The following is a 26,507-nucleotide window of genomic DNA, read 5'->3' on the forward strand; positions in this document are numbered from 1 at the left end:
GAGAAACAGACTCCTCACTGAGCAGGAAGCCCAATGGGGGAGGCTCAATCCCAGGACCCTGGGATTCTGATCTGAGCCAAAGGCAGACACTTAACCAAATGAACCACCCAGGTGCCCCTAAAGTTGAGTTCTAGCCAAGACACCTCCCTGTTCAAAAACACAAGTACCTACAAATTAAACTCTGATATTCTTGGTCCTCAGAAGTACCGCCCCAAACACCCTTCCGGCACCTCCTTTCACCGTTGCTTTCCTCTCCGGTCCATCTAGGCTACTCAATGTTCCAAATTACCTCCCAATACTAGCTTTCCACCTACACACAACTGATGTAACAAAACACTACAAATCCTTCAAGGTTGATGCTCTAATGATTCACTAGGGAAGGGAAAATAATTGATACCTGCTCAGAATATATTATGTATATAATAATATAGTCCAGGCATTTTACTTAAATTCTCAATCCTTACACACATAAGCAGTATTAACTCACATTTTAGAAAAAAAAAAAGATGCAGGAAATAGCACAGCTGGAATTCAAACCAGATTTTACTCCAAATATTATGAAAACATAATACCACTCTGCTGTCAACACAGAGGACACACTGCTTTCTAATGGTAACTATGTGGCTACTTACCAGATCTCTGTTGTTTTACAGACAACTAAATGACTACACCCTCCCCAACCCCAGAAATTACAAAACTTCCCTTACAAAACAGGCACTTATCTTTTTCCAAAGAAACTACAGTGGTATCAGTCAACAGTCATTTTTCAAAACAGTATCAAATATCTGTATATGGGTCCAGGGATCCAACCAGCTATAAGTGATGTCACAGACACATACAGCATGTCTGCTTTCTCCTTCTGAAAGTGGTTCCAAATAGGTATTTCCCAAAAGCCATAAACACGGAGATCAAAGCTATCTTGAATTTTCAAGTTAAATAAATTATTCCCCATTCATCCATCTACCGTATTTAGCCCAGATGCTACACATCCAAAAAAATAAGAAACTGATGGAATCACCTGGAAAAACTGAGTAGTCACTATAGTTCTAAACATGCAATTAATGCTATAACCATAATTTTAAAAATTCAAACAACTAGAAAATGTGTTAAGAACTGGTTTCAACAATTCCCACATTTCAGATGAGAAGCCAAGCAAAGTAAAGAAAATGTAAAGAAATGCCTGGCTCAAGAGCATTAATTAGTGGCAGAGTTAGTCCTAAAACCCAGTTTTTCAGGAACACAGAGTAATGTTCCACTATACTTCCAAAGAATACAACGCTGGGTGCCTAAACCCATAAGGTAAGCCAAGATGGTATGTAATATTAATAGGCCACGGTTATATAAAATTAACATACAAAATCTTTGTACAAATTCAAAATTTTGTTCCCCTCCAAACAGCACTTTTGTTAAGTCTCACACATTGCTGATAACACTATAATAACTGCACACATCACGATATCCTTGCTGTAACTTCAAAAGTATAGGTGCTTTAGTTCTTGCCCAATGAGCATGAAACAACCTACATGTACTTCCAATTCCAAAGAAGTAGATAAAGCATCTTTGAGCCTAACAGTTAAGATTACTTTCATACAGCTAAAATAAGATCATGAATCATAACCATTTCCTTACATATTAAGTTAAATTCTTATGAAAGTACTAAAAAGACAGACTTTTTGAAACTTAGACCACATACCAATATCTAGCTATAAAAAATGACACGCACAACCAATCAGTCTGAGAAATGAACTCCTAGACCAACTTATGATTAGTTTTATTTCACTAGTTCAATTCAATCACTTGGGAACCACCTCTACGTCAGGAATGCTGCTATATTTTGGATTAAAGAGTCTTTCCCTTTGAAGGATTCACACCTGGTAGAGGAAGCAGAAACAAGTAATTTCAAAAATATGGTTGAGGCCTAAAGACACATGAAAAGATGCTCAACATCACGGAAACGCAATTCAAAACCACAATGAGATATCACCTCACACCTGTCAGAATGGCTGAAATCAAAAACACAGGAAACAGTTAAGTGTTGGCAAGGATGTGGAGAAAAAGGAATCTTCATACACTGTTGGTGGGAATGCAAACTGGTGCAGCTACTGTGGAAGACAGTCTGGAGGTTGCTCAAAAATTAAAAACAGAACTACCAGTAATCACACTACTGGGTATTTACCCAAAGAATACGAAAACACTAATTCGAAGAGATATATGCACCCCTATGTTTACTGCAGCACTATTTACAATAGCCAAGATATGGAAGCAGCACAAGTGTCCAATGATAGATGAATGTATTAAAAAAAGACGTGGTATATATATACAATGGAATATTATTCAGTCATAAAAAGAACAAAATCCTACCATTTGCAACAATGTGGATGGATCTAGAGAGTATAATACTAAGCAAAATAAGCCAGAGAAAAATACCATACGATTTCACTCGTATGTGGAATTTAAAGAAACAAAATGGGGGAGGGGACCAAAAAAACAGACTCAACTACAGAGAACAGATCGTTATCAAAGGGGAGGTGGGTGAAGGAATGGATGAAAGAGGTGACAGGGATTAAGACTACATTTATCTTGGTGGGAATGCAAACCAGTGCAGCCACTCTGGAAAATAATATGGAGGTTCCTCAAAAAGTTAAAAATAGATCTACTTTACAACCCAGCAACTGCACTACTAGGTAGTTACCCAAAGGATACAAACATAGTGATTCAAAGGGACACATGCACCCCAATGTTTATAGCAACAATGTCCACAAGAGCCAAACTATGGAAAGAGCCCAGGTGTCCATCAATAGATGAATGGATAAAGAAGATATATGTGGTATATATATATATACAATGAAATATTACTCAGCCATCTAAAAGAATGAAATATTGCCATGTACAATGACGTGGATGGAACTAAAGGGTATTATGCTAAGTGAAATATAAGTCAAAGACAAATACCATATGATTTCACTCATGTGGAATTTAAGAAACAGAAGAGATGAACATATGGGAAGGAAAGTAAAAATAAAATAAGAGAGGGAGGCAAACCATTAGAGATTCTTAACTGTAGGGAACAAACTGAGGGTTGCTGGGGGGATGGGGAGGGATAACTGAGTGATGGGCATTAACGGCACTTGATGTAATGAGCACTGGGTATTATATGTAACCGATGAATCACTAAATTCTATCCCTGAAACTAATAATATGTTAACTGAATTCAAATAAAAAAGTGAAAAAAATAAAAAAGAATACATTTATCTTCATAAGCACTGAGGAACATACAGAATTGCTGAGTCACTATATTGTACACCCGAAACTAATGTAACGCTATGTTAACAACACTGGAATTAAAGTTTAAAAAATTAAAATTAAAAAATAGGAGAAATAATATGGTTAAGTGTCAAGTTGAACTATACAAAACAGTATAACTCTATAGTAGCATGGCAAAGGGACATTTTGAACAGCTTTACAAGGAAGTGAGGAGTGGTCAAGGAAGAAATCTTGAAAATAAGAGAGGTAGTTTAGAGATATTAAGTGATTTACCTTAATGGCCTCTACTTGTTGGCATATCATTTTCAATAAAGAATTTTGATCTTCTGCCCATCGAGGTGGTGTTTTGGGAGAATACTAAAAAAAAATAACAAAAAAAGTATTTAAGACATTGAGAACAGAAACATTCTGCACTGGAGTGATTCATTTTATTTCTACTTACCTTGTAACTTTTACTTGGTGATAGAGAATATATGCTGGGAGATGGTGTAGAATGTTTTATTTCTGAATCTGCATTTCGCAAAGAACCATTTTTATAAAGAAGACCTCCTTCACTATAGTCCTCAAGTTCCTGCATGACCAAATTAAGCATCTCTTTTACAGACTCCAGTGGCACAGGCAACTAAAAACAAAAGGCATGAATCAAAGACTTTAGTTTTGCAAAAAATAAACTAACAACTCTGAAATAAATACAAAGACTTTATTAATTTACTTTTATGTTCTCACTTTTGTCTAATAAGCACTTTATACTTTACATCGGAACACACAAGAACCGGTTGTGTAATCTAAAGTCTTCTGACTCTAAAGTCTATGATGTTCCTGTCCCTTCTGTTAACCATAATAATGGTAGAGGAATGTTAACTTGCGAAGTTTTTCCACATGAACAAAATAAGCTACTGATTTTTATTAATTTTGAGTGGGGAGAGAAACATAGATGCTAGAATGTACCAGGTAATAACAATCCTAATGTAAGAGCAGCAACATGAATTAATCAACAAAATACTTGAAGGTTGAACATAACTAAAGTTAATACCATCATGACAGTCTCAACTGCTGAGAGTTAGAAAAAAGATAACCCATACCAAATGGTAAAGATGAGAAGAAATGCTCTGAAGGTGTCAGCAACTACTTTCAATTTCAGTGAAATGTTTAATTGCCAAATTCATTAACAACCGGTGCTTAGGCTGCAATATTTGCTTTGATTGCATTGCCAAGATAACAAAAATAAATATTCTGCCTTAGAAACCTTTTCTAAATTCCCTAACAAGTATTTTTATAGAACAGAAAGTTAGATTCCCAAGTTTAAGAAAAGAAACACCAAACCTAAGATACAACGCAATGCTAATATTTACACCGTTTCTGTGTAGTATTACTGTTTTTGAAATTATCAAAATATAAAACCAAAGTAAAAATACTTACCATCCAGTCAGCAATAATAAGAAAGTACAAAGACCATCCAGTCAGCAATAATAAGAAAGTACAAAGAGCCTGTAGCTTACCTTCTTGGCCACTGAAAGACTGGAATCACTGTCATCTAAAATCTTTATTAGGTAGTCCCTGGCCTTTCTCAGGTAATTTTTGCACTCTTCTTGTTCTTCAGGAGAAAGGGCATCATTTTCAATGTCTTCTGCTTTTCTGTGAAAAATCTATACAAAGAATGCTTTTATGAAACAATTAGGTCTTTAAAATAAAAAAACTTTTAATTCACGTACAACATCTACTTACCAGTGCTAGATTCCAGTAAGAAACAACGTTTTTTATAGATTCAAAAGCAGTCATAGCATCTTCTATATTTCCATTAACTACATCCAATATAGCAAATGTTATGTGTGCTTCTTCCTCGTATTCACCAACTTCAGATGCCTAAACACATTTAGTAATTTTTAGTCCAACTGCCTCTCCCCAGAATATCAAACCCAAGTGATTTCCCAAAGATTTCACATGATCTAATTAACAGCTCAGTCTTCTTTTCTGCCATGTTTTGTGACAGCTAGTGGATTTTGAAAACAAGACAAGGGTCAAAGAGCCAGGCAATTGATTTAAGCAGTTTATACTTCTATTTCTTTGTTTATAAACTGGAAATCCACATCTCCAGTTCATTCACAAAGGGATCCTCCATTACCTGAATGTCTGCACTATGAAAATGTTTAAACAGAGGGTCCGTAGGTTCAGGAATACTGCTCTTCTTTTTGATTGTCTTCAACATTGGCAAAACTTTTTTCCAATAATGAACACTTCTGCCTATGTATTCCCGTTGATCATAAAAAGAATTAAGACCGCTGCCCTAAAATAGAAAGTTAGAAGCACACAACCTAAGGAACACAAATAAAAGAATCTAAAAATTCCTTTATAAATGGTCTGAACTGGTTAAAATTTCAAATCAAGGCAAAACAGAATCTCAAAAGTCATAGACCTCACTTTCCAAATGTTGGAATAAACCACCACCTTAATACCAGTGGTCATTCTAGACCCAACTTTTAAACTTTCAATGATACTACCTAATGAGGCACTCCTGTTTTTTAAATGTTGCCATTTAACACAGCCCAAACCTGCCACTCTGTAAGTGTCATAGTTTGGTCGCAGAGTTGAACATCCACACCTAACCTTGCCATAGAATAGACCTCAAATATTTATAAAGATCTATAATGCCCTTAACCTACAGGGCCTTCTGCTATCGACATGTAAAAAAAATTTGAGGCTGGATAATAATTATCATAACTTAGTTATTAAGTAATAACAGCTAATACTTATGTAACATTTACTGTGCTAGGCACTATTCTAAATGCTTATATTAACTATTAACTATTTTGTGGCAAGATTAAAAAAAATACATTTCACCTGGCATAAAGCAAATAAGCTGATACTATTTGAACTACAAGGCTCGGTGAAAGTCTGATTTTTAAAAATTAGGTAATGTTCTTAAAAATTCCTACGCTTTAACGAACTCACCGTTTTCTGAAGGCATTTTGCCCAATGTACAAGCAGGGCAGGCTGAAGGCCATGTTTTTCCTGGCCCCTTAGCGTGTTTATGTCATGCTGAACTAGAAGTCGCAATTTTGCTGTGGTTCCAGGTCTAAAAAAAAGTTTAATAAAACTGATTTATAAACACACAATTCAAAACTTATATGTATGTTAATCATCACATGACAAACTCAATCTTCACATGAGAATTAGATACCTAGGCAGTAAGTTTTTAAATAGATTTTTAAGTTAAAAACTTAAAAGGCAATATGTTAAAGGAATGTTTTTATTTTACTACTTACACTGTTTTTCTGTGAATTAGATTACAAACTGCATCCCACCAAGATTTTTGTCTTTCTGTACAAAGCTGTTTACAAACAGGAAGTGGCAAGCATAATGGCTGATAGAAGCTATAGTGAGAACTACATTTCTCCTTTAATTGTAAGTGGCTGGTATATATTACTCCAAGTAGAAATACCTATTTAAAGAAAAATCAATTTAAGTTAGAAAAAAATTAAACAAAATTCAAAATATTTAACTTGTTAAAATCCTTGCTTACTTCAAGATCTAAAATACATATTGATTCGGGTGCATTTGTTTCAAGTCTTGAGGTTTCCTGGGGCAAATGATGAAACAGTTGTTTCAGCCATTTTCGAATTGCAGGTAAGGCAGACAACGAATTCCACTGTAAGCCAAGCCAGGTAAGGTGCTGAAGACTACCATTATGTGCTCGAATGGCACCTGAAATAAAGTACAAAAACTGGCTTGAGGTTTTGGAAATCTTGCTTGTGCCATCAGTTTTGCCAATTACTCACAATAAATGCATCTTAATTTTATAACTGCTTTTCTGTATCAGAGCTGGGCAAGTTTTATGCTAAGCAAAGTCTCATGTTCTTACTAAAGGTAGTCACACTTCATGTTTAGGAATTTTAATACCAACAGTTATGATGAAAAGAGCTCCTTTCAAGTCCATCTAAGAAAAAAAAAGGTATCACTAGAGCTCAATAAAACACTGTAGTGACAGAAGCCACCCAGTATGAAATCCTGAAACAATGGATTTTCCTTTCAGTAGAGAGTCATTAAAACAATGGGATACCACTACATTAATCCCTTGGGATAGTAAACAGATCTTTTCTTCCACAAGAAATTTAATACCGAAAAGGTTATGGGCTTTTGGAAGCATAGAGGTACAACCTTTATGGCAATATGGCAATTTGCAAGAGACTTAAAGGTGTTCATCAACTTTACTTCAGTAATTCTGGTTTTAGAAAACTCTATGGAAAAATCTGAAATAGAGCTACGTTATTTTTCACAGTGAAAAAACTGAAAACATCTTAGATGCCAAACAGCGAAAAGTGGCAAGCAAATTACGGCTAATTCACATAACAAATTATATTGCCAATAAAGTAGTTATTTCAGAAACCGATAAACAGGGAGAGAATTCATGAAAGAAGACAATCACATGTACAGTATAAACAACTATTTAGAGAAAAAATTCCACCACTACCATTACTAACCCCTCACACCATCCTACCCACCCCCACAAAAATACCTCAAAGGAATACAGGGAAATATTAAGTCATTATTTCTGGGTAATAAGATTATGAGATGATTTCTCTTTTTGCTTTTATTCTCCTAAAATAAAAGGATTAAGATACAAAATGTTTACTTTAGAAGATACAACTTACCAACATCATATCTAGCCAAATCATCAGGCTCTGGTGCTTGTACATCAATGTTTCCAATATCATCATTACCAAGAAAAGATCTATCCTTAGATGACTGACTAGAAAATAGAGCATCATACAAAGCAGACTGCCCACTTTTATTGGCGAAGGATTCTACCACCTCTTTTAAAAAATCTTGCTTGTCACGACTTAAGTTTAGCAGCATGTGTCCTGAAAAACAAATTATTTCCATCGTTTAAAAAACAGATTTTTACTCACATCTCTCAATAGTTTCATTCATATACCCTAAGGAGAAAAAACATGATCACCTCAGAGCTAACCCTCCAACCCAGCAACCACAACTGAACAAAAAGGGTGCTTATGCAAAAAATGAACACATACTACAGGTTTAACAGTTATCTTTATCTACGTGCTAGAGTGAAAGGAAGGAGAAGACCAGAATATGTCTGAAAAATGCCAAAAGTACTTACGGTATTTACATTTTAGATGAAAAGTGTGTCATTTAAGTGGCCACAGGAGAGCAGAGCCAAGCTCAAATTCTCTAATCTGATAGACTGATTTTTAAACCTAGCTGGGAAGAATCATCCTTGAAAAAGCTCTTAAAAAGTAATTATTTTCAGGCTGCACTTCCTAGAGATTGATTCCACAGGTTTGGGGTGAGGACTCTATTTTTAAAACACTCCTTTGGGGGCACCTGGGTGGCTCAGTCGTTAAGCATCTGCCTTCGGCTCAGGTCATGATCCCAGGGTCCTGGGATCAAGTCCCACGTCGGGCTCCCTGCTCATTAGGAAGCCTGCTTCTCCCTCTCCCACTCCCCTTGCCTGTGTTCCCTCTCTCACTGTCTCTATCAAATAAATAAAAAAACTTTAAGAAAATAAAAATAAATAAAAAATCTTAAAAAAATAAATAAATAAAAATAAATAAAAAATAAAATGCTCCCTTGGATGAAGTTCTACATGCTAGAACATGGCTAAATCTTGAAAACACTATGGTAAGTAGAAGTGTCAGTCACAAAAGGAAAGACCACGTATCATGTAATTTAATTTATATAAGATGTCCAGAATAAGGAAATCAAAAGTGATAGAATATTAGTGGTTGCCTAAGACTAGAGGGTTTGGAGGAAAATGGGGAGTGACTGCTAATGGCTATGAGGTTTCATTAGGTGATGAAAATGTTCTAAAATTGATTGCAGTGATGGTTGCACAATTCTGTGAACACACTAAAAACCACTGAGTTGTACACTTATATAAATTATATGATGAATTATATACAATACGAATTTCATCTCAATTAAGCTGTTTAAGGAAAAAAAAAACGCTCTTTGGAATAATTCTGCTGGTCAGTCAGATCAGACTTAGCTCTCCAAAAATTTGCAGACAAGTTTAGGAACATCCAGATCAAAGACATTAAAACACAGTTCATTTTACTGACACTACGCAAAAACATTTATGACAGCCTTGAAAAGGAAGACGAGAGACATAAAAAAAAATGCAGTCACTTCTTCAAGGACTGGAAGTCCACCTCCCACAAAAAAACAAGCTGTGGGATAGAGGAGCAATATATGCTCTGACCAGTAGCCAAACTACAGACAAAGCTTAGAGTAACTTTAATACTACTACTTGCTCTATACAAAGTTCATTCAATTTTATATCAAAACTGTTTCTTGGGCGCCTGGGTGGCTCAGTTGGTTAAGCGACTGCCTTCGGCTCAGGTCATGATCCTGGAGTCCCGGAATCGGGTCCCGCATCGGGCTCCCTGCTCGGCAGGGAGTCTGCTTCTCCCTCTCCCGCTCCCCCCTCTTGTGCTCTGTCTCTCTCAAATAAATAAAAAAAAAAAAAAAAAATCTTTAAAAAAAAAAAAAAACTTTTCTTAAAGCATTATGTTTCTTCAGTTCATTGCTTGATTCGCTAGCTACACAAACAATGAAGTTTCTGCCTCAGCAAAACCAGATTATATGCAACAGACCTTTAGGATCCATCTCAAATAGTCAAAACTGGGAATAAATTTACAAATTCCAAAAGCCTAACACTATGTAAGTATGTATCTTCCATCTTCTTTACTATGTTGTCAGTTTCATAAGAGATCCATGACTTCTTCATCTTTATATTCCCCATAGCAGTATCTTATAAGTTACTGATGCTAAATGGCTGGCAATCAGTTAATTATTCTTAGTTCAGGAAGTGCTTTAAAATATTGAGAAGGAGGCTCTAGCATAGATAAAGGAGGGGTTAAAGAGTTTCTCCATCCAGGAGCAAAAAGTATCAAACATCTGTTACCTTCTGGAGACATTTCTTCTAATTCTATTATCTCTTGCCCTCATCCAATATGGTAAAGAGAAATAAATGATTATGACAAATTATCTCCTAAAGGACAGAAGATTATCATAAGAAGTGCTCTAAAGAAATTTTCCTTTTTTCTTTTTAAAATAAAATTAAACATTACTATTACCTGATTGGCTCAGACGATCATAGGCCATCATTTCCACCAGATTTTGTCCAACTTCTCCTTTTATTAATTTAATCTTTGGTCTTGGAACCTGGTAATTTTAGAATCAAAAGTCTTAATTTAGTGATACACATATTTCCAATAGTAAGATGTTCCTTTCTACTACACTGTGCTTTTTTGATGACAAACAGCCAATGGTTAAACTGAGTTGGGATTGCAGTTTTCCAAGTGGAAAAAACTGGGAATCAAGAAATTTAGATAATATGTAAAAGGTGCCTACAAAAACTAACTTCTGAGAAATTACTTTCTAGTGCCATTCTCTAGACAGCCCATTTTCAGAGAGTATGGATAATGTGAGATACCACTGGGATAAAGTGGGACAGCCAAGAGTGTAAAAGGACTCCAAGCCATATCTTATGAAGAACTGGAAAAATGATGAATAAATAGAATGGTGAAAGGAAAACACAATAGCTCAGCTTCCTTCAGATATTAAGAAAATTATCTCATAAAAAGAAGAGTTCAGTGTTTTAAATAGCACCAAAAAAAAAAAAAAAAAAAACACCAATAGGTAGCAGGCTGAAAAATGGTATTTTACTCCACATAAAGAAGCATAAAGACCCAAACTATCAAAAATGCAACAGGCTATCTTGAAAAGTAGTGAAAGTTCATCACTGAAAATAGTCACAGGCAAGGGTCACTTACTGGAGATATCCTAAAAGTAATGCAGAGTTGGCTGGAATAACTGCTATTAAATTTCACTGACTTTCTTAATTGGTAGTGGGAGTGTAGTGTGGTACAACTTCTGGGAGGTTGGAAAACTGACAAAAGCTCTAGATTATAAATGCACAGATACACTATGATTCTTCTTTCAAGAATTTATTTCACCCATAAATTTAAACATGTGAACTGTCACAAGTTATTCATTAAAGAATTATCTGAGGGGCGCCTGAGTGGCTCAGTCGGTTAAGCGTCTGCCTTAGGCTGAGGTCATACCAGGGTTCTGGGATCAAGCCCCATGTTAGGCTCCCTGCTCCACGGGGAGCCTGCTTCTCCCTCTCCCTCTGCCAACTCTCTCTGCTTGCTCTCTCTCTCTCAAATAAATAAAATCTTTAAAAAAAATTATTTGAGGTAGCATATCAAAAAAAGTAAAAGTAACCTAATGTCTTGGCTTTAGGAAACTCGTTAAAAAAACAAAAACAAAAAACTATGGTATATCCATACACCGGAATGATATGAAACCATCAAAATAAATGAGGATACAATACTCATGCTATCCTTTCTATACTGACATGGAAATATGACCAACATTTATTTCATGAAAATAAGCAAAGGAAATAGAATGTACAGAATGTTTCTATCTGGATCTTTTTAAGGGAAGTGGGAGTAGGACAGTGTGTGCTTATCTATTTGCTTGTATATGCATAATATTTACACTCCTTGAAGAACTCACAAGAAATTAATATCATTAATTCCTCCAGGAAAGAGAAGTAAATGACTGAAAGAACAGAAGTAGGAAGGAGTTTTCACAGTATACCCTTACACACTAAAATTTTAAACCGTATGATACACTTTTTCAAAGACATTAATTTTTCAAAGGAAATATATTCCTTATGAATCTAAAAATTTCCGATTTTGAATTTTAGAAACATTAGTTTGACCTATGCTTTTATCCACATTTTCTAAACATGATGGCAAACTCTGTCTCTGAACATGTTGAAGAGCACACAAAATGAGAAACAAAATGTGACATTATTTTTTATTTCAAACTGACCTCCATTCATCAAACTGGCCCCTTTTACAGCTCTCACTTGTGACTAGTTATAAATCCACTCAGTCGCATCATCCCAAGTCAACATTTCCTCATCAAAATTAAATGGTTTCAAGACAAACTTTAATGCCTAGCTAAAATGCAGATATACTAATACCACAGCATTCCCTTGATCAAGAGTCTGAAAATCCATTAAAGAAGCTGGCCTAACATGTTTTTTTAGGACCTCTATGCCAGTCCATGCTTCCCCTGTAAGCTTATAATCATTTGATAATTAAGCTTTACAAACACATGATAATATAAAATTCAACCATCGAAGAGGTTTCCATTATTTATCCATTCAATGGAAATGTGTGGTAAGTAAAAGAGAGAATGAGGTAGATGTCTATATGCTGAAATGGGACAATGGAAAAACAATGAAAAAAGCAAGATATTAGACAGCAGATAAAGCATACCTTCACTCAGGTAAAGAGTTTTTAAAAGTAAAGAAAGGGTGTTATTTTATGCTTGCATAAGCAGAAAAACTTCTAAATAGTCAAAAAAACTGGTAACAGTCACTGTTAGAAAAGATATGAGTGAATGGTAGAAAAGATATGAGTGAATGGTTTAAGAAGGAAATTTAGTTTTTACTCTGTATTAACTTTAAAAATCATATATATTTAAAAATATTTTATAGATTCCAATTTCCATTAAAAATAACTGTCACCTACTTGAAGATTCTTTAAAATATTAATCATAAGAACCTTTTAGTGCCTATATAAATTAGCAAACGTCATTAACTTCACAATTTTCACTAATACATATATTTTTCATGAACCTAATGCTTCTGCTGAGCAAATAGGAACACTTAACATTGTGAGCTGAATATCAAATGTTTTAAAAAAGATCAATATAATATGAACTAGGAGGAGGAGTCTTCCCTAAAAGTAATTCTCTAGTGAATCTTTTCTTTCCCTCAAGCAAAAGACAGTTCTCTGAAACTACCAATAATTTTTATAAGCCAGGGTGTTGGCAGACTGTTTATTTCTTCTCATTTCAGAATTAACACAAGCTCACTAAAGAAAACATTAAAACTAAAAAAAACATTGGGAAGGGATAATAGCCAGCATCTCAACATCTAAAAATAATCATTCACATTTTGGCATATTTCCTTCATGTCACGTTCTATGTATAAAGAACGGAACCATGTTTTCAAAGATAAATGTATTATTATATGTTATATATATCATTAATGTTATATACATATTAACATATGTGTTTCAATTAACATATTGAAGTGCTTGTGGTAAACACATTCTTCTATCATAGCTTATGTAAACCATCTCCAAAAATTTACTTACTTAGGTTTCCATCCAAGTTATGCATGCGCATCTTTTGAATCAAATTTTACCCATATTTGAGACCATTTCCTTATTACAGATTTCCAGAAATGGCAGAGTAAAAAGATCAAACTCTTCAAAGCAGTCTTCCAGTGAAGTCATAGCAATACAGACTGCCACCAACAATGCATCAACGTTATCTATTTCACCTCACCAATACTGTATATATCTTATTATTTTTCAGCTATCAAATTATTTCATTTTGATTTCAAGTCTACAGATTTATATTTTTACTATTTATCAGGACACACCTCCACATGAAATACAACAATCTCAGTGAAATGTCAACTGCACCCAAAACTAGAAAAAGCTTACCTGAAATGCTATGAGATAGCACAATGTAGCCAGCTCAGAGAGAGCTCGCCATTGCACTTCACTATGCTGACCCATCTTCAGAAGTAGAGAACCAGCATGCATGTAGAAATGTCCTTTTACTTCTAAGAAAGTAGTTGAGAGTTCATCATTTCCACCCACACAAGATTTCACAGACTGAAGAACACTATCAAAACTGCAATATTAAATTGTTAAACAGGTATTAAACCTATTGCATTGTGAATAATCATGGTTTCATGTGTTAATTAAAAATTAAATCAACAAAGGAATTTATTCCAAACTTCATCGTCCACATTCAAACTAATAATCCTTATTCTCTATAAATTATGAATCTAGTGTTTATTTTTATTCCACATACTTCCTATACTTCAAGCTTAACCTCTAGAAGGTCTTATTCCAGTTATTTCCAGGCCTCCAATCACAAAAAAGATACAAATCAAATGACAAGATTACAGACTATAGAGAATTTTTCATAACTGACCAAAAACTGGAAAACTATTTTCTAGTTTCTTCTTGATCACATGGTTTCGTTATTTAATTCGAAGTTGGAATTTCTCAAATTAGACACATCATTTTCAAATTATAAGTAAATAACTGATAAGATATTAAGGTTATCAATAACATAATTGCTTTTCTTACTATATAGATAACTACAGGCCTAAATTGTATTCCTCACTATTATTTGTAAATGTACTAATTAGTGCTTTTAAATCTAAATGGTACTCAGAACTTCATTTTGTAAGAAAAGCAACATTTAATAGAAATGTGAAGCATGATTTCTATCTAAGTAGGTTTATAGGAGGTGAGTTCCAGGAACTCCTAGAGTTTCTCAAGACCCCTTCAGGGGATCCACGAAGTTTAAATTATTTTTATGGTACTACTAAGAAATTGTCTTTTCCACCCTCATTTGCTCATGTAACCAAAAATGTTTGCATATATAAGTCGTACAAAAGAAAACATCCTAAATATTTTCTAAAATCATCTGAAAGTTAAAATGGTTCTGGGTGCTACCCGTACCCTACTATCTTTGAACACTAAGAAATTCTTCAAGAAAACTACCCTACCCCCTAAACACCAGATGGGGAACAAGAATTACTTTTCAAACAAATGGACAGTCTAAACCAGGGATTGATAAATTATTTCTATAGGGCCACATACTAATCTGGCTGCAGACACACAGTGTCACAGCTGCTCAACTCCACCACTGTAGTATATGAGCAGCTATAGATAATACAAAACAAGAGGCACAGCTGTGTTCCAATGAAAGTGTATTTACAAAATCAGGCAGTGAGCCATATCTGGCCTACAAGCTCTAGTCAACCCCTGCTCTAAACTAACATTCTTATACAAATCCAAGTGATGTTTCTGTTCAATGAAATTTATCTTAATAAAGTGGAAGATATAGTCCTCGAAATCAAAATTTAGGAAAACAGAAAAATCGTACATTATGTTATCTTGTTTCTAAGCTAAAACATCAAGAGTTTTCTGAAATACTAGTGATGCTAACTACTTCTACTACAACACCTGACAGATGGAAGTCTATTTTGATTTTCACTCAAGATTATATTGTTTTTGAAATAAAGTATGAAATAGAACATTTTCAGGATTGACTTTATTAAGCATGCCAACATTGGAAACATAACTATAGTAATTTAATCAAGTCTGAGTAACAGTTTTCTAAAAATCAAAGTCATACAAAACCAATTATAACATCCCCACAAAAGAAATAAGATTCCAAGTGGTTTATTGTATTAACTATTACCCCTGGGTACGTTACAGAAATAGCGATACAGTAAAGATGTTTACACCAATGAACTGAATCACTACAAAAAGAAAATCTATAATTGACACTGAAGTACTCTCCTTAAGTCAACATACCTTTCCAATAATTCTCTACTTTCTTGCACATCTCTAGTGGAGAGCGTAAGAAGCATAAGGTTAGCATAAGCCAGAAGTAAGTCTTTATTGGTAGTTTGCCAATTACTTTTATCAGACTCCAAACACTGTAAAGATGCCAGATATTCCTATTTTGTAGAAAAAACACTCAATTATAAAACTTTATCAAGCATTACCAAATTAGTTTTATGCCTATAAACTTTGCCCATCCCTATACTTCTAAAACTATATTAATGTTTACACCAGCCTACGAAAACACCAAAAATATATATATTAGTTTAATTTCTCTCTAATCTACCCATCATAAAACTGAAAACATCCTAGTAAAAAGTTCATTTCACAGTTGCTATACATAAATGAAAGAAATTTAAGTCTTAGAGAGCACTGCTTAAATACAAAGGGATGTATATTAATTGTCTATATAGAAGTGTAGAGACCCAAGAGTTTTTACCTACCTTAAGGGTCTGTACAACACATGAATTCCATTCTAAACTTGAACGCAGGGCTATGTTTTTCTCTGCCTCATGGCAGTGGCCCACAGCATCCTTCAATCTTTTATTTGAGCGATACAGTTCTACTAGTCGGATGTTCACATAGACATCATCAGGTCTTGCATAAAGTTCTGACTGAATCAAGTCAAAAAGCTTATTCCATCCATCTTCACCTTTGCAATCTAAAAGCTGTTCCTATTAAAAAAGCATCATTCATTTAGAGAAATACCAGTGCAAGTTTAAACACATCATGGTTCCTATGAGCACCATTCCACCGTGTCTAGCTGTAGTAAATTACCACCAGAAGTACCACCTTATATACCCCAACTCTCATAAAAGAGAGCAGCTCCCAGACCAGAAACCAAACCTCAAGAAATTTATGTGGAGAGAAACATCTAGGATTATACAGTAGCAACAGTTGCATATACACCTCACAGACTGCAAGTACTGCCCCACATCCCTGTACACCCCAGTCACCACCAAAAGCCTAGGCCTCCCCAGTCAATCCTCATACCAGGGTCCTTATCCCCAAATTGTTCTGCACCTCCCTAAATCTGACTCAAACCCCTACCCCCTCTGCTCCCACTTTAAAGCTTCTACTGTTTTTGCTATCTTAGAGTCTTCACCATCCAGCCTTAACTAAATGGAGTGTTATCTCGAGATAACCCCCCGTTACTTCTCTGCCATGGTGGTCTTTTCTCTGCTAGCCTATACACAAGTAGAGAAATGGGGTCAGTAAACTGCTCACCTCCAAATCATATGTCCCCACACACACCTGCTTATAATCCTGTCTTCCAAAGGACATGCTATCCAGCTTCTCCATTCATTCCTCCTCATGAGCAACTGGAATAAAACACTCCCTTCCTAACAGCCCTCGCTAGTATTAGCAATTGGAAAGATGTACAAAGATACCCAAGAGCCTGGCTACTCGGTTCGGTAATTACCTCATCTTCATGGCTTTGCTCTATACTCCAGTCTCAGCCATCCACTTAGCATTGACTTGGGTCTTCAAAATCTGTATTTTGGTCATACTACTTAGATCATTATACCTCTCTTATTCTTTCACCTCACTGTGGGAACACATGCCCTCACTGCCACATATATTTGTCTCTACCACATGGAAAGAAAGCTTTTGTCAAGGGGCGCCTGGGTGGCTCAGTTGTTAAGCGTCTGCCTTCGGTTCGGGTTATGGTCCCAGGGTCCTGGGATCGAGCCTCACATCTGGCTCCCTGCTCTGTCGGAAGCCTGCTTCTCCCTCTCCCACTCTCCCTGCTTGTGTTCCCTCTCTCTCTCTCTCTCTGTCAAATAAATAAATAAAAATCTTAAAAAAAAAAAAAAAAAAGCTTCCGTCAATATATCACCAGGTTTTAATTTTCCATAGAACACATATTTTCCTTCACTGTCAAGCTAAAATGTCCTAATTCCTAAAATCCATAATTACTGTTTGCTTACTAATCCCCTCAATTAATTCCCTCTACCTTTCCTTAGAAAAACCCTACCAACTGCTTTCTCTGTGCCTATCTATACACTAACAGTTGAGCAATAGGGGGTAGGGCATTCGGGAATTTGGGGAGATCACAACCAGGCTAACTAACTTTCATAATCTCAAGTCTCCAAACTGGTAATGCCTAGAACAAAATTATATGTGACCTCTATCTATATAGATTCAAATTCTCCATTCCCTGAAAAGGTTACTTCATACTTTTCATCTTTCCTCACATTTCCCACTTTCCTTCAACACTTTCAACTTATGATCACAATTCACTCTTCACTGAGAAAACTGAAGCCATCATTCCACTTTACCTTATCAGCTTGTACTCACCTTTTCACTGCTCCCTCCCCACAGCAAAGACCAAGCTCTCCATTAGTGATGTTTCACTGCCCTCTCCTTCACCAATCTCTCTCCTTCTTTTACATCATTTCCATAAACTTACACTTGGCCTTTCTAGATCTTCAAAAAAAACCTAGACTTTACTTATAAGTTTAAAAATTTGTGGGTCGCCTGGGTGGCTCAGTTGGTTGAGCATCTGACTCTTGGTTTCAGATCAGGTCAAGATCTCAAGAGTCATGAGACTGAGGCCCGTGACAGGCTCCGCGCTCAGTAGGGAGTCTGCTGGAGTCTCTCTCTCTCTCTCCCCCTCTGCCCCTACTCCCACTGGCACACTCACGCTTTCTCTAAAATAAATATTCCAAAAAAAATTTGTAAGTAAAAGATCAACACCTTCATGGGTGCTTTTCAAAAACTCTACTCTCATATTCAAGAGAAAAAGCCCTCTCACCAATATTTCCATTAAAACAAATACCAAAAAACTATTTACCTTAAGTAAGCTTAACTTTTAGGAGAAACAGAATTATTCTACTAAACAGTTATGAGTCTCATGCATTTCAATTTCAAGAAATGGGAGCAAAATCTAATATAAGGAAGGTTTAGCTTTAGACAACAGTGTATTTTTTTAAGTTTTTATTTAAGTAATCTCTACACCCAACATTGGGCTCAAACTCACAACCCCAAGATCAAGAGCTGCAGGCTCCGAATGAGCCAGCTAGGCACTCCTACAGACCAGTGTCTTTAAAGTTACTAAAGAGGGGCGCCTGGGTGGCTCAGTCGGTTAAACGACTGCCTTCGGCTCGTGTCATGCTCCCAGGGTCCTGGGATCGAGCCCCGCATCGGGCTCCCTGCTCGGCGGAGAGCCTGCTTCTCCCTCTCCCTCTGTCTGCCGCTCTGCCTACTTACGCTATCTCTGTTAAATAAATAAATAAAAATCTTTTAAAATAAATAAATAAATAAAGTTACTAAAGAGGGGCGCCTAGGTGGCTCAGTTAAGCGTCTGCCTTCAGCTCAGGTTATGATCCCAGAGTCCCAGGATGGAGCCCTGCATCCGGCTCCCTGCTCAGCAGGGAGTCTGCTTCTCCCTCTGCCACTCCCTCTGCTCATGCTCTCAAGCGTGCACATTCTCTCTCAAATAAATAAATAAAATCTTTAAAAATAAATAAATAAATAATAAAGTTACTAAAGAAAATCAACATCCTTCAGAAGCAGCTATTTTACAAGAAAAATAAACTCCTATCAATATATATGTTCCTTAATGTCCTTGTCATCAAATGAATTGGATTGTCAAGGCCAACAGGAAATTATGTTTGAGGCTAACACAAAGGTAAAGAAATCTATATACTTAGACCTGACATTTTATTTTATTTTTTTTAAAGATTTTATTTATTTGACAGAGAGAGATACAGCGAGAGAGGGAACACAAGCAGGGGGAGTGGGAGAGGGAGAAGCAGGCTTCCCACTGAGCAGGGAGCCCGATGCGGGGCTCGATCCCAGGACCCTGGGACCATGACCTGAGCCAAAGGCAGACGCTTAACGACTGAGCCACCTAGGCGCCCCATAGACCTGACATTTTAGATTAATATTTAAAACCCAGCTGCTTATTACAGAAACAAGAAAACTTGATGTTACTGGTATTTACCTCTAGGGTTTTTAAAAATATCTCAGATTTTAAAATCTGTGCACACTTGTTCATATGAGATTTATAACAGCCAAAAACAACCAAAATAGAAACAACCAAAAGGTCCATCAAAAGTAAATGGTTAAGGGCGCCTGGGTGGCTCAGTTGGTTGGGCGACTGCCTTCGGCTCGGGTCATGGTCCCGGAGTCCTGGGATCGAGTCCCGCATCGGGCTCCCTGCTCGGCGGGGAGCCTGCTTCTCCCTCTGACCCTCCCCCCTCTCGTGTACTCTCTCTCTCTCTCATTCTCGCTCTCTCAAGTAAATAAATCTTTAAAAAAAAAAAAAGTAAATGGTTAAACTGTGGAAATACTACTCAGCAATAAAAGGAACAAACTACTGATACACCCAACTTGGATTGATCTCAAAGGCATTATGCTGAACGAAAAAACCTAACATCAAAAGGCCACATATTGCATGATTCCATTTATATAACATTTTGAAATTACATAACTGTAAATACGGAGAACAAATTAGTAGTTCCCAGAGGTTAAGAATAATGGGAAGAAGGGTAGGTAGGACTATAAAAGCATGAAGGGAGATGTTTGTGATGATGGAACAGTTTTGTACTTTAATTGCAGTGGTGGTTACACCAATCTATACATGTGATAAAATGAAAAATTATACACACACATTATACCAATGTCAAATTACTGATTTTGATATTGTACTATAGTTATGCAACATGTAGCCACTGGGAAAAGCTGGGTGACATATACACAGAACCTCTCTGTACAATCTTTGCAACTTCTTGTGAAAAATGTAATTACTTTAAAATAAATTTTACTGTGGTGCCTGGGTGGCTCAGTCGGTTAAATGTCTAACTTCAGCTCAGGTCATGATCTCAGGGTCCTGGGATTGAACCCTAAGTCAGGCTCCACACTTAGAAGCTGAGTCTGCTTGCTCCTCTGCCCCTCCCCCCACTCATGCTCACTCAATCTCAAATAAAATTTAAAACAAAATAAAAAAAAATTCTTATATGTGTATGTACACAAACATGTATAATGGGGGTGGGGGAGCCATTAAAAAACAATATACAGTTGACCCTTGAACAATATACGTCTGAAATGCAGTTCTACATTTTTGTAGAATTGTTTTCAACAAATATAGTAGAGTACTGTAAATATATCTTCTCTTCATAATTTTAACATGTTCTTTTCTCTAATTTAAGCGTAGAAATACAGTACATAATACATACAGCATACAAAACAAGTGTTAATTGACTGTTTATGTTAAGGCTTCCAGTCAACAGTAGACTATTAATGAAGTTCTGGGGAGTTAAAACTTCTATGCAGGGGCTCCTGGCGCTCAGTCCGTAGAGTATGTGACTCCTGATCTTGGGATTTTGAGTTTGAGCCCCACAGTGAGTGTAGAGATTACTTAAAAAAATAAAGTCTTAAAAAAAAATTACATGAGTATTTTCAACTGCACAGGGGGTCGTGACTCCAGCCCCCACATCGTTCAAGGGTCAACTACACACTTAAAATTGTGTTTGCTTAGAAAATTTGGAAAGACTTTCTCCAAGAGTTACTTAAGTAAACTATATTTTACTCAGTAAAAAAATAACCATTAGAATTGGTCATTGGTCAAAAATTAGCAAAAACTTCCTATTATTTTTTAGTAATTATCTATAACATACTGGAGAAACTATTATCTTTTACTTGAAAATTTCACTGTCCCCTAACACAATCCTTTCCATATTTTTTCTTAGAATGATTTTATTTTTAAGTAACCTCTACACCCAACGTGGGGCTCAAACTCACAATCTGGAGATCAAGAGTCACATGCTCTACCGACTGAGCCAGGAAGGCACCCCAATGCTTTTTTAGATAACAGTTCTTAAAAACCTGTATAATAAACCTAAATTGTCATCCTTTTCACCCAATGAAGCAAAAATTTTGTATCAGACAGAGCTCAATTTAAATCCTAACTCTAGGGGAGCCTGAGTGGCTCAGGCCATGATCCTGGGGTCCTGGGATCGAGCCCCGCGTCAGGCTCCCTGCTCTTTGGGAAGCCTGCTTCTCCCTCTCCCACTCCTCCTGCTTGTGTTCTCTCTCTTGGTGGGTCTTTCTCTGTTAAATAAATAAAATCTTAAATAAATAATAAATAAATCCATCCTAATTCTACCATCTAGCTACAAAACCGTAAAATCCCTGTATTAATCATTTCATAAGGGTAAATGTGATACTATTTGTATAACATAAAAGTGCCTAATAAAACGGCATACGCTCAGAAAGGTTTTGAAGGAAAAAATTTTGTTCTGCCATTTCTTATAGATAAAATTGACATATAACATTGTATTATTTAAGGTATACAACATAACGATTTAAGATATGTATATAGTGACATGATTTCCACAGTAAGTTTAATATCCATCACTTCATATGGTTATAAATTATTCTTTTCTTGAGGTGCCTGGGTGACTTAGCTGGTTAAGTGTCTGCCTTTGGCTCAGGTCATGATCCCAGGGTCCTGGGATCAAGCCTCATGTGAGGCTCCCTGCTCAGCAGGGAGCCTGCTTCTCCCTCTCCCCTCAGCAGGGAGTCTGCTTGTCCCTCTGCCTCTGCACCACCCCCCCAGCTCATGTCTCAAATAAAATCTTTAAAAAAAATTTTTTTCTTGTGATAAGAACTTTTAAGATCTACTTGCTCTCTTCACAACTTTTAAATATACAACACAGTATGGTTAACAATAGTCACTATACTATACATCATATCCCCAGAATTTATTTTATACACAGAAGTTTGTACTTTTTGACCACCACCCATTTCCCATCAACTCCCAAACATACTGGTTTAAAGTTTGCTAGTGAAAAGTCATTTAAATTCCAAATATTAGAAATGGTTGTGTCTTAAGTTTTCCCCACTGTTTTTACTATGCTTTGTTCTGTTTTTACCTTTAGTTTATAAATTGCAGGACTTCCTGGGAAAAGTTTAGCTGCTCTTTCAACCCAATATTTTGCTCTTCCATCAGTAACATCATTTTTACAAAGCAATTCTGCAATCTTCAAAACAAGATCTTTTTGTGTTGGGTTTAATTCCACTGAACGCTGAAACCAGAAAATAATAAATTAGGATTCCTAAAGTACCTACACTCACATATAAATAAAAGTTAAAAATTTATCACTGTCCACATTAAAAACTTTTCCACATGACAACATGGTATTTCAAAGTTGTTTAAATCAAACAAAGTGTCTTGGAATTTTTGCCGATTAAATAAAAATTATGTTTTTATTAGGTAAGTGCTCCCCAAAAAGAAAGAAAACCACACTTATAAGAACAGCATTTCAAACCATGTTAGTCTTAGAATTTATAGGTGTTAATCTTTTACAAGTGCTAACTTAATGATTAAATTACAGTGTACTTTGGGCCAAATAATTAAATATCTATTCTAATCCATGTTGCTTAATAGTACTATCATACCAATGCTTATTTTTATGACATTCATAAAATATATTTAAATTATTTATTATATAAATTACTCTGGGCATCATGTAAGTGACAATGCAAAGGCTATATTTTAATCTTAAATAGTTTACCTTGTAACATTCAACAGCTTTGTCTGTATTTTCCTCCACTTCATGAAGAAGACCAAGAAATCTGTGAGCTTTAGGATCTCTTTCTTGCACATTAATATATGCAGATATGTATCTGTTTAAAAATAATAATACAAAAATAATCTTTAAATTATCACATTCAGAACTGTATTTAATCCCAACCTGAAGAGTACATCTTAAACCAAAGCAACCACTAAACTAATCCATATTGTTATTCTAAGTATTGACTACCACTAAACTAGAATATGCAGAAAACTCAAAAGCATCCATAAAAATAAACACATACATACAAAATTGACAATATACTTATTTTACCATTAAATACTACACTTACCAAATGTTTTTTCTAATGCTACTGATACATAAGAAATGAACGCATAAATTACTTTTTCCTGATTATATTTTGATAAAGCACTACCATTTTACATAGAAATTAAAAAAAGATTATAGTAAATATTTACCTTTTTTTATTGTACTATTCACCTTTTAAACAAGAAAATAATATTTAATAGTAGTACTGTTCCCAGCTAAAACAGAGCAGAGGAAAAATTACTAAAAAACTAACAAATGTAGGTAATTTCCACTTCTTAATTCAAATTAACAGATAGAAAATAAGCATCTCCTAGGCTCAATAAAGATTATAAATAAATAAATATGTAAATATATATTTTAACCAAAGACCAAAACTGGAAGAAAAGGGGTCATATTAAAAAGGAACAAGGTTGTTGGGGCACCTGGGTGGCGGAGATGGTTAAGCTTCTGCCTTCGACTCAGGTCATGATCCCAGAGTCCTGGGATCGAGCCCCGCATCGGGCTCTTGGCTCGACGGGGAGCCTGTTTCTCCCTCTCCCTCTGCCTCTCTCCCTGCTCATGCTCTATCTCTGTGTCTCAAATGAATAAATAAAAATCTTAAAAAAAAAAAAAGGAACAAGATTGACAGCCCCACTGCTGCTAAATAAAGGTGTTACCATTTCCTTACATATCAGCAGTTCCATCTTCCCATAAATGCCTTTAACCTACCTGCCTGCCTGCCTGCCTCCTTCCCTCCTAATTTCCTACTTTAAGCCACTCTAAATCAGGAAATCAGATCACCAACCTTCTTGGCCTTAGAGGTGAGACAAAGCCTCAGAGTGTTACCTATTGAGTCAATTGAAGATCTTTTACACAAGCTATTCTCCTGCCCAGAAATCACAGTTTAATTTTGTATTCATTGGTATTTTTCCAGCTGATTAAAGTACCAGATATCTAACCAGGAAAAAATTAAAAATAAGCATGGTTCTCTTTTATTCCTTTGAAGTGTTTTAAACCAAATGATTTCTTGCCCTAAGTATAAACAAGCAGCAGGCAGGCAGAAAATACTCATTCGAGGCTCAACCTCCATGGAATTGAGGCTAGTCCTTTATATCAGTCTGAAGTGATATAATACCTTATTTCCAGGACATACTTAGGAAGAACTGCTTTTAAAAAACATAGTATTTTCTCACCCATTTCAAGTAAGAATATGAGGGGGGGGGAAATGACTTTAGAAAACTAAAGCATGTTTACAGTTTGGTACTTACTTTTTAGCAAGATCATATTCTTTAACTTCATAGTATAGCTTTGCAAAATAGAATCCTTTCATTGACTTCTAAAAAAAAAAAAATTAAGGGTTCTTTTAACTTTTCATATTTTGAATTCTGTAAAATTTTCACAGAACTAAAAATTTGCCCTAATAAGGTATTAACATACTTGATTTTTGTTCACCTAAAAGGTAGGAAAAAAACTGCCTGCAGACATGCATGTATGTTGTAAAAGTCATGATTCCATGTTTTATAATTCTCATCATAAAACTAAAAATAAATTTAAGAACAGCAAGACAAGACAACATCAAAAATTAAAAATTTATATCAGCAGATCATGACAGACTACGAACTCTGAGAAAGAAACTGAGGGTTTTAGAGGAGAGGGGGGTGGGGGGATGGGTTAGCCCGGTGATGGGTATTAAGCAGAGCATGTATTGCATGAAGCACTGGGTGCTCTATGCAAACAATGAATCATGGAACACTGTATCAAAGACTAATGATGTAATGTATGGTGACTAACATAATAAAATAAAATTAATTAAAAAAAATTTAGGGGCACCTGGGTGGCTCAGTCGGTTAAGCGTCTGCCTTTGGCTCAGGTCATGATCTCAGGGTCCTGAGATTGAGCCTGCTCAGCGGGAAGCCTGCTTCTCCCTCTCCCACCCCCCCTGCTTGTGTTCCCTCTCTCGCTGTCAAATAAATAAAATCTTTAAAAAAAAATTTTTTTTATCAGCGGCACGCCTGGGTGGTTCAGTCAGTTAAGCGTCTGCCTTGGGCTCAGGTCATGATCTAAGGATCCCGGGATCAAGTCCCGTGTCGGACTCCCTGCTCAGCAGGTAGCCTGCTTCTCCCTCGCCCTCTGCCCTGCTCATGCTCTCTCTCTCTCAAATAAATAAAATCTTACAAAAAAAAAAAAAAAAAAGAATTTATATCAGCACAAAAGCTGAAAAAACACATGGTGCCACTCTCTCATTTTACAGATAACTAAACAGACAGAAACCTGCTTTCTTAGGGGAGGTGAGGTATACTAAAAACTTCTCTTGCCATATTCAAGTCTTTATGGGCAAGTACTTCCAACCCATTAAAGCATGGGGGACTCTCTGGTCCAGGTACTGTTTGCTGTTCTCTCTACAGATTAGTATTTTACACTCAAGGAATTAAAAAGGCAGAAATAAAAGCTGAATTCTTCCAGTAATAAACCAAGTTTACACCCTGGCCTTTTATTTCCATGAGTTCCAAAGTTTAAGATCCTGGAACACACCAGATGTTATACACACATGATAAGAGTACACAGCCATCAAACATCTAATTTTTGAAAACTATAACAAGAACACAGAAAAAAAAACATATTAAGTGAAAAAAGAAGTCTACAAAGCAGTATGTTTTCATTTATTATTTCTAAAAAAATGCAGATTTAGGATTTGTTCATTGTGCCTACAATAGGCACTGGGAAACGAGTAGTACACACAAAAAAATCTGTCTTCAAGAAGCCTGCATAGAGGAGCAGAAAAGAGTGCTATTTTATAGTATTTCATCAATTATTTACAGTACACCACATTTTAACAAAGCTAAAATCAGTATTCATCTCACAAATCAGAGGAATCCTAACATTGTTGCCTGTTTAGTTGGCAGAGTTTCTTCTTTCTTAGCTGGTAATG

General features: G+C 35.8%; 1 protein-coding gene across 3 annotated transcripts in view; it reads right to left on the bottom strand.

Moving 5' to 3' along the window:
* Positions 1 to 26,507, bottom strand: part of LOC102749113 (E3 SUMO-protein ligase RanBP2) — an 84,451-nt gene that overhangs the window by 29,187 nt on the left and 28,757 nt on the right. For all 3 annotated transcript variants that reach the window (XM_006728939.3, XM_081833284.1, XM_081833285.1), the window contains exons 2-17: positions 24,847 to 24,914; positions 23,270 to 23,381; positions 22,628 to 22,780; positions 16,190 to 16,420; positions 15,717 to 15,862; positions 13,821 to 14,013; positions 10,362 to 10,449; positions 7,914 to 8,123; positions 6,785 to 6,966; positions 6,528 to 6,703; positions 6,214 to 6,337; positions 5,387 to 5,548; positions 4,990 to 5,127; positions 4,764 to 4,910; positions 3,707 to 3,886; positions 3,538 to 3,621 (exon numbers count right to left, since the gene is read on the bottom strand). In XM_006728939.3, coding sequence (XP_006729002.2) covers positions 3,538 to 3,621; positions 3,707 to 3,886; positions 4,764 to 4,910; positions 4,990 to 5,127; positions 5,387 to 5,548; positions 6,214 to 6,337; positions 6,528 to 6,703; positions 6,785 to 6,966; positions 7,914 to 8,123; positions 10,362 to 10,449; positions 13,821 to 14,013; positions 15,717 to 15,862; positions 16,190 to 16,420; positions 22,628 to 22,780; positions 23,270 to 23,381; positions 24,847 to 24,914 — 2,394 coding nt within the window. The remainder of the gene's footprint in view (positions 1 to 3,537; positions 3,622 to 3,706; positions 3,887 to 4,763; positions 4,911 to 4,989; positions 5,128 to 5,386; positions 5,549 to 6,213; positions 6,338 to 6,527; positions 6,704 to 6,784; positions 6,967 to 7,913; positions 8,124 to 10,361; positions 10,450 to 13,820; positions 14,014 to 15,716; positions 15,863 to 16,189; positions 16,421 to 22,627; positions 22,781 to 23,269; positions 23,382 to 24,846; positions 24,915 to 26,507) is intronic.

The sequence above is a fragment of the Leptonychotes weddellii genome, chromosome 10, assembly GCF_054177405.1.
Source record: "Leptonychotes weddellii isolate Sample4059 chromosome 10, ASM5417740v2, whole genome shotgun sequence".
NCBI lineage: Eukaryota > Metazoa > Chordata > Mammalia > Carnivora > Phocidae > Leptonychotes > Leptonychotes weddellii.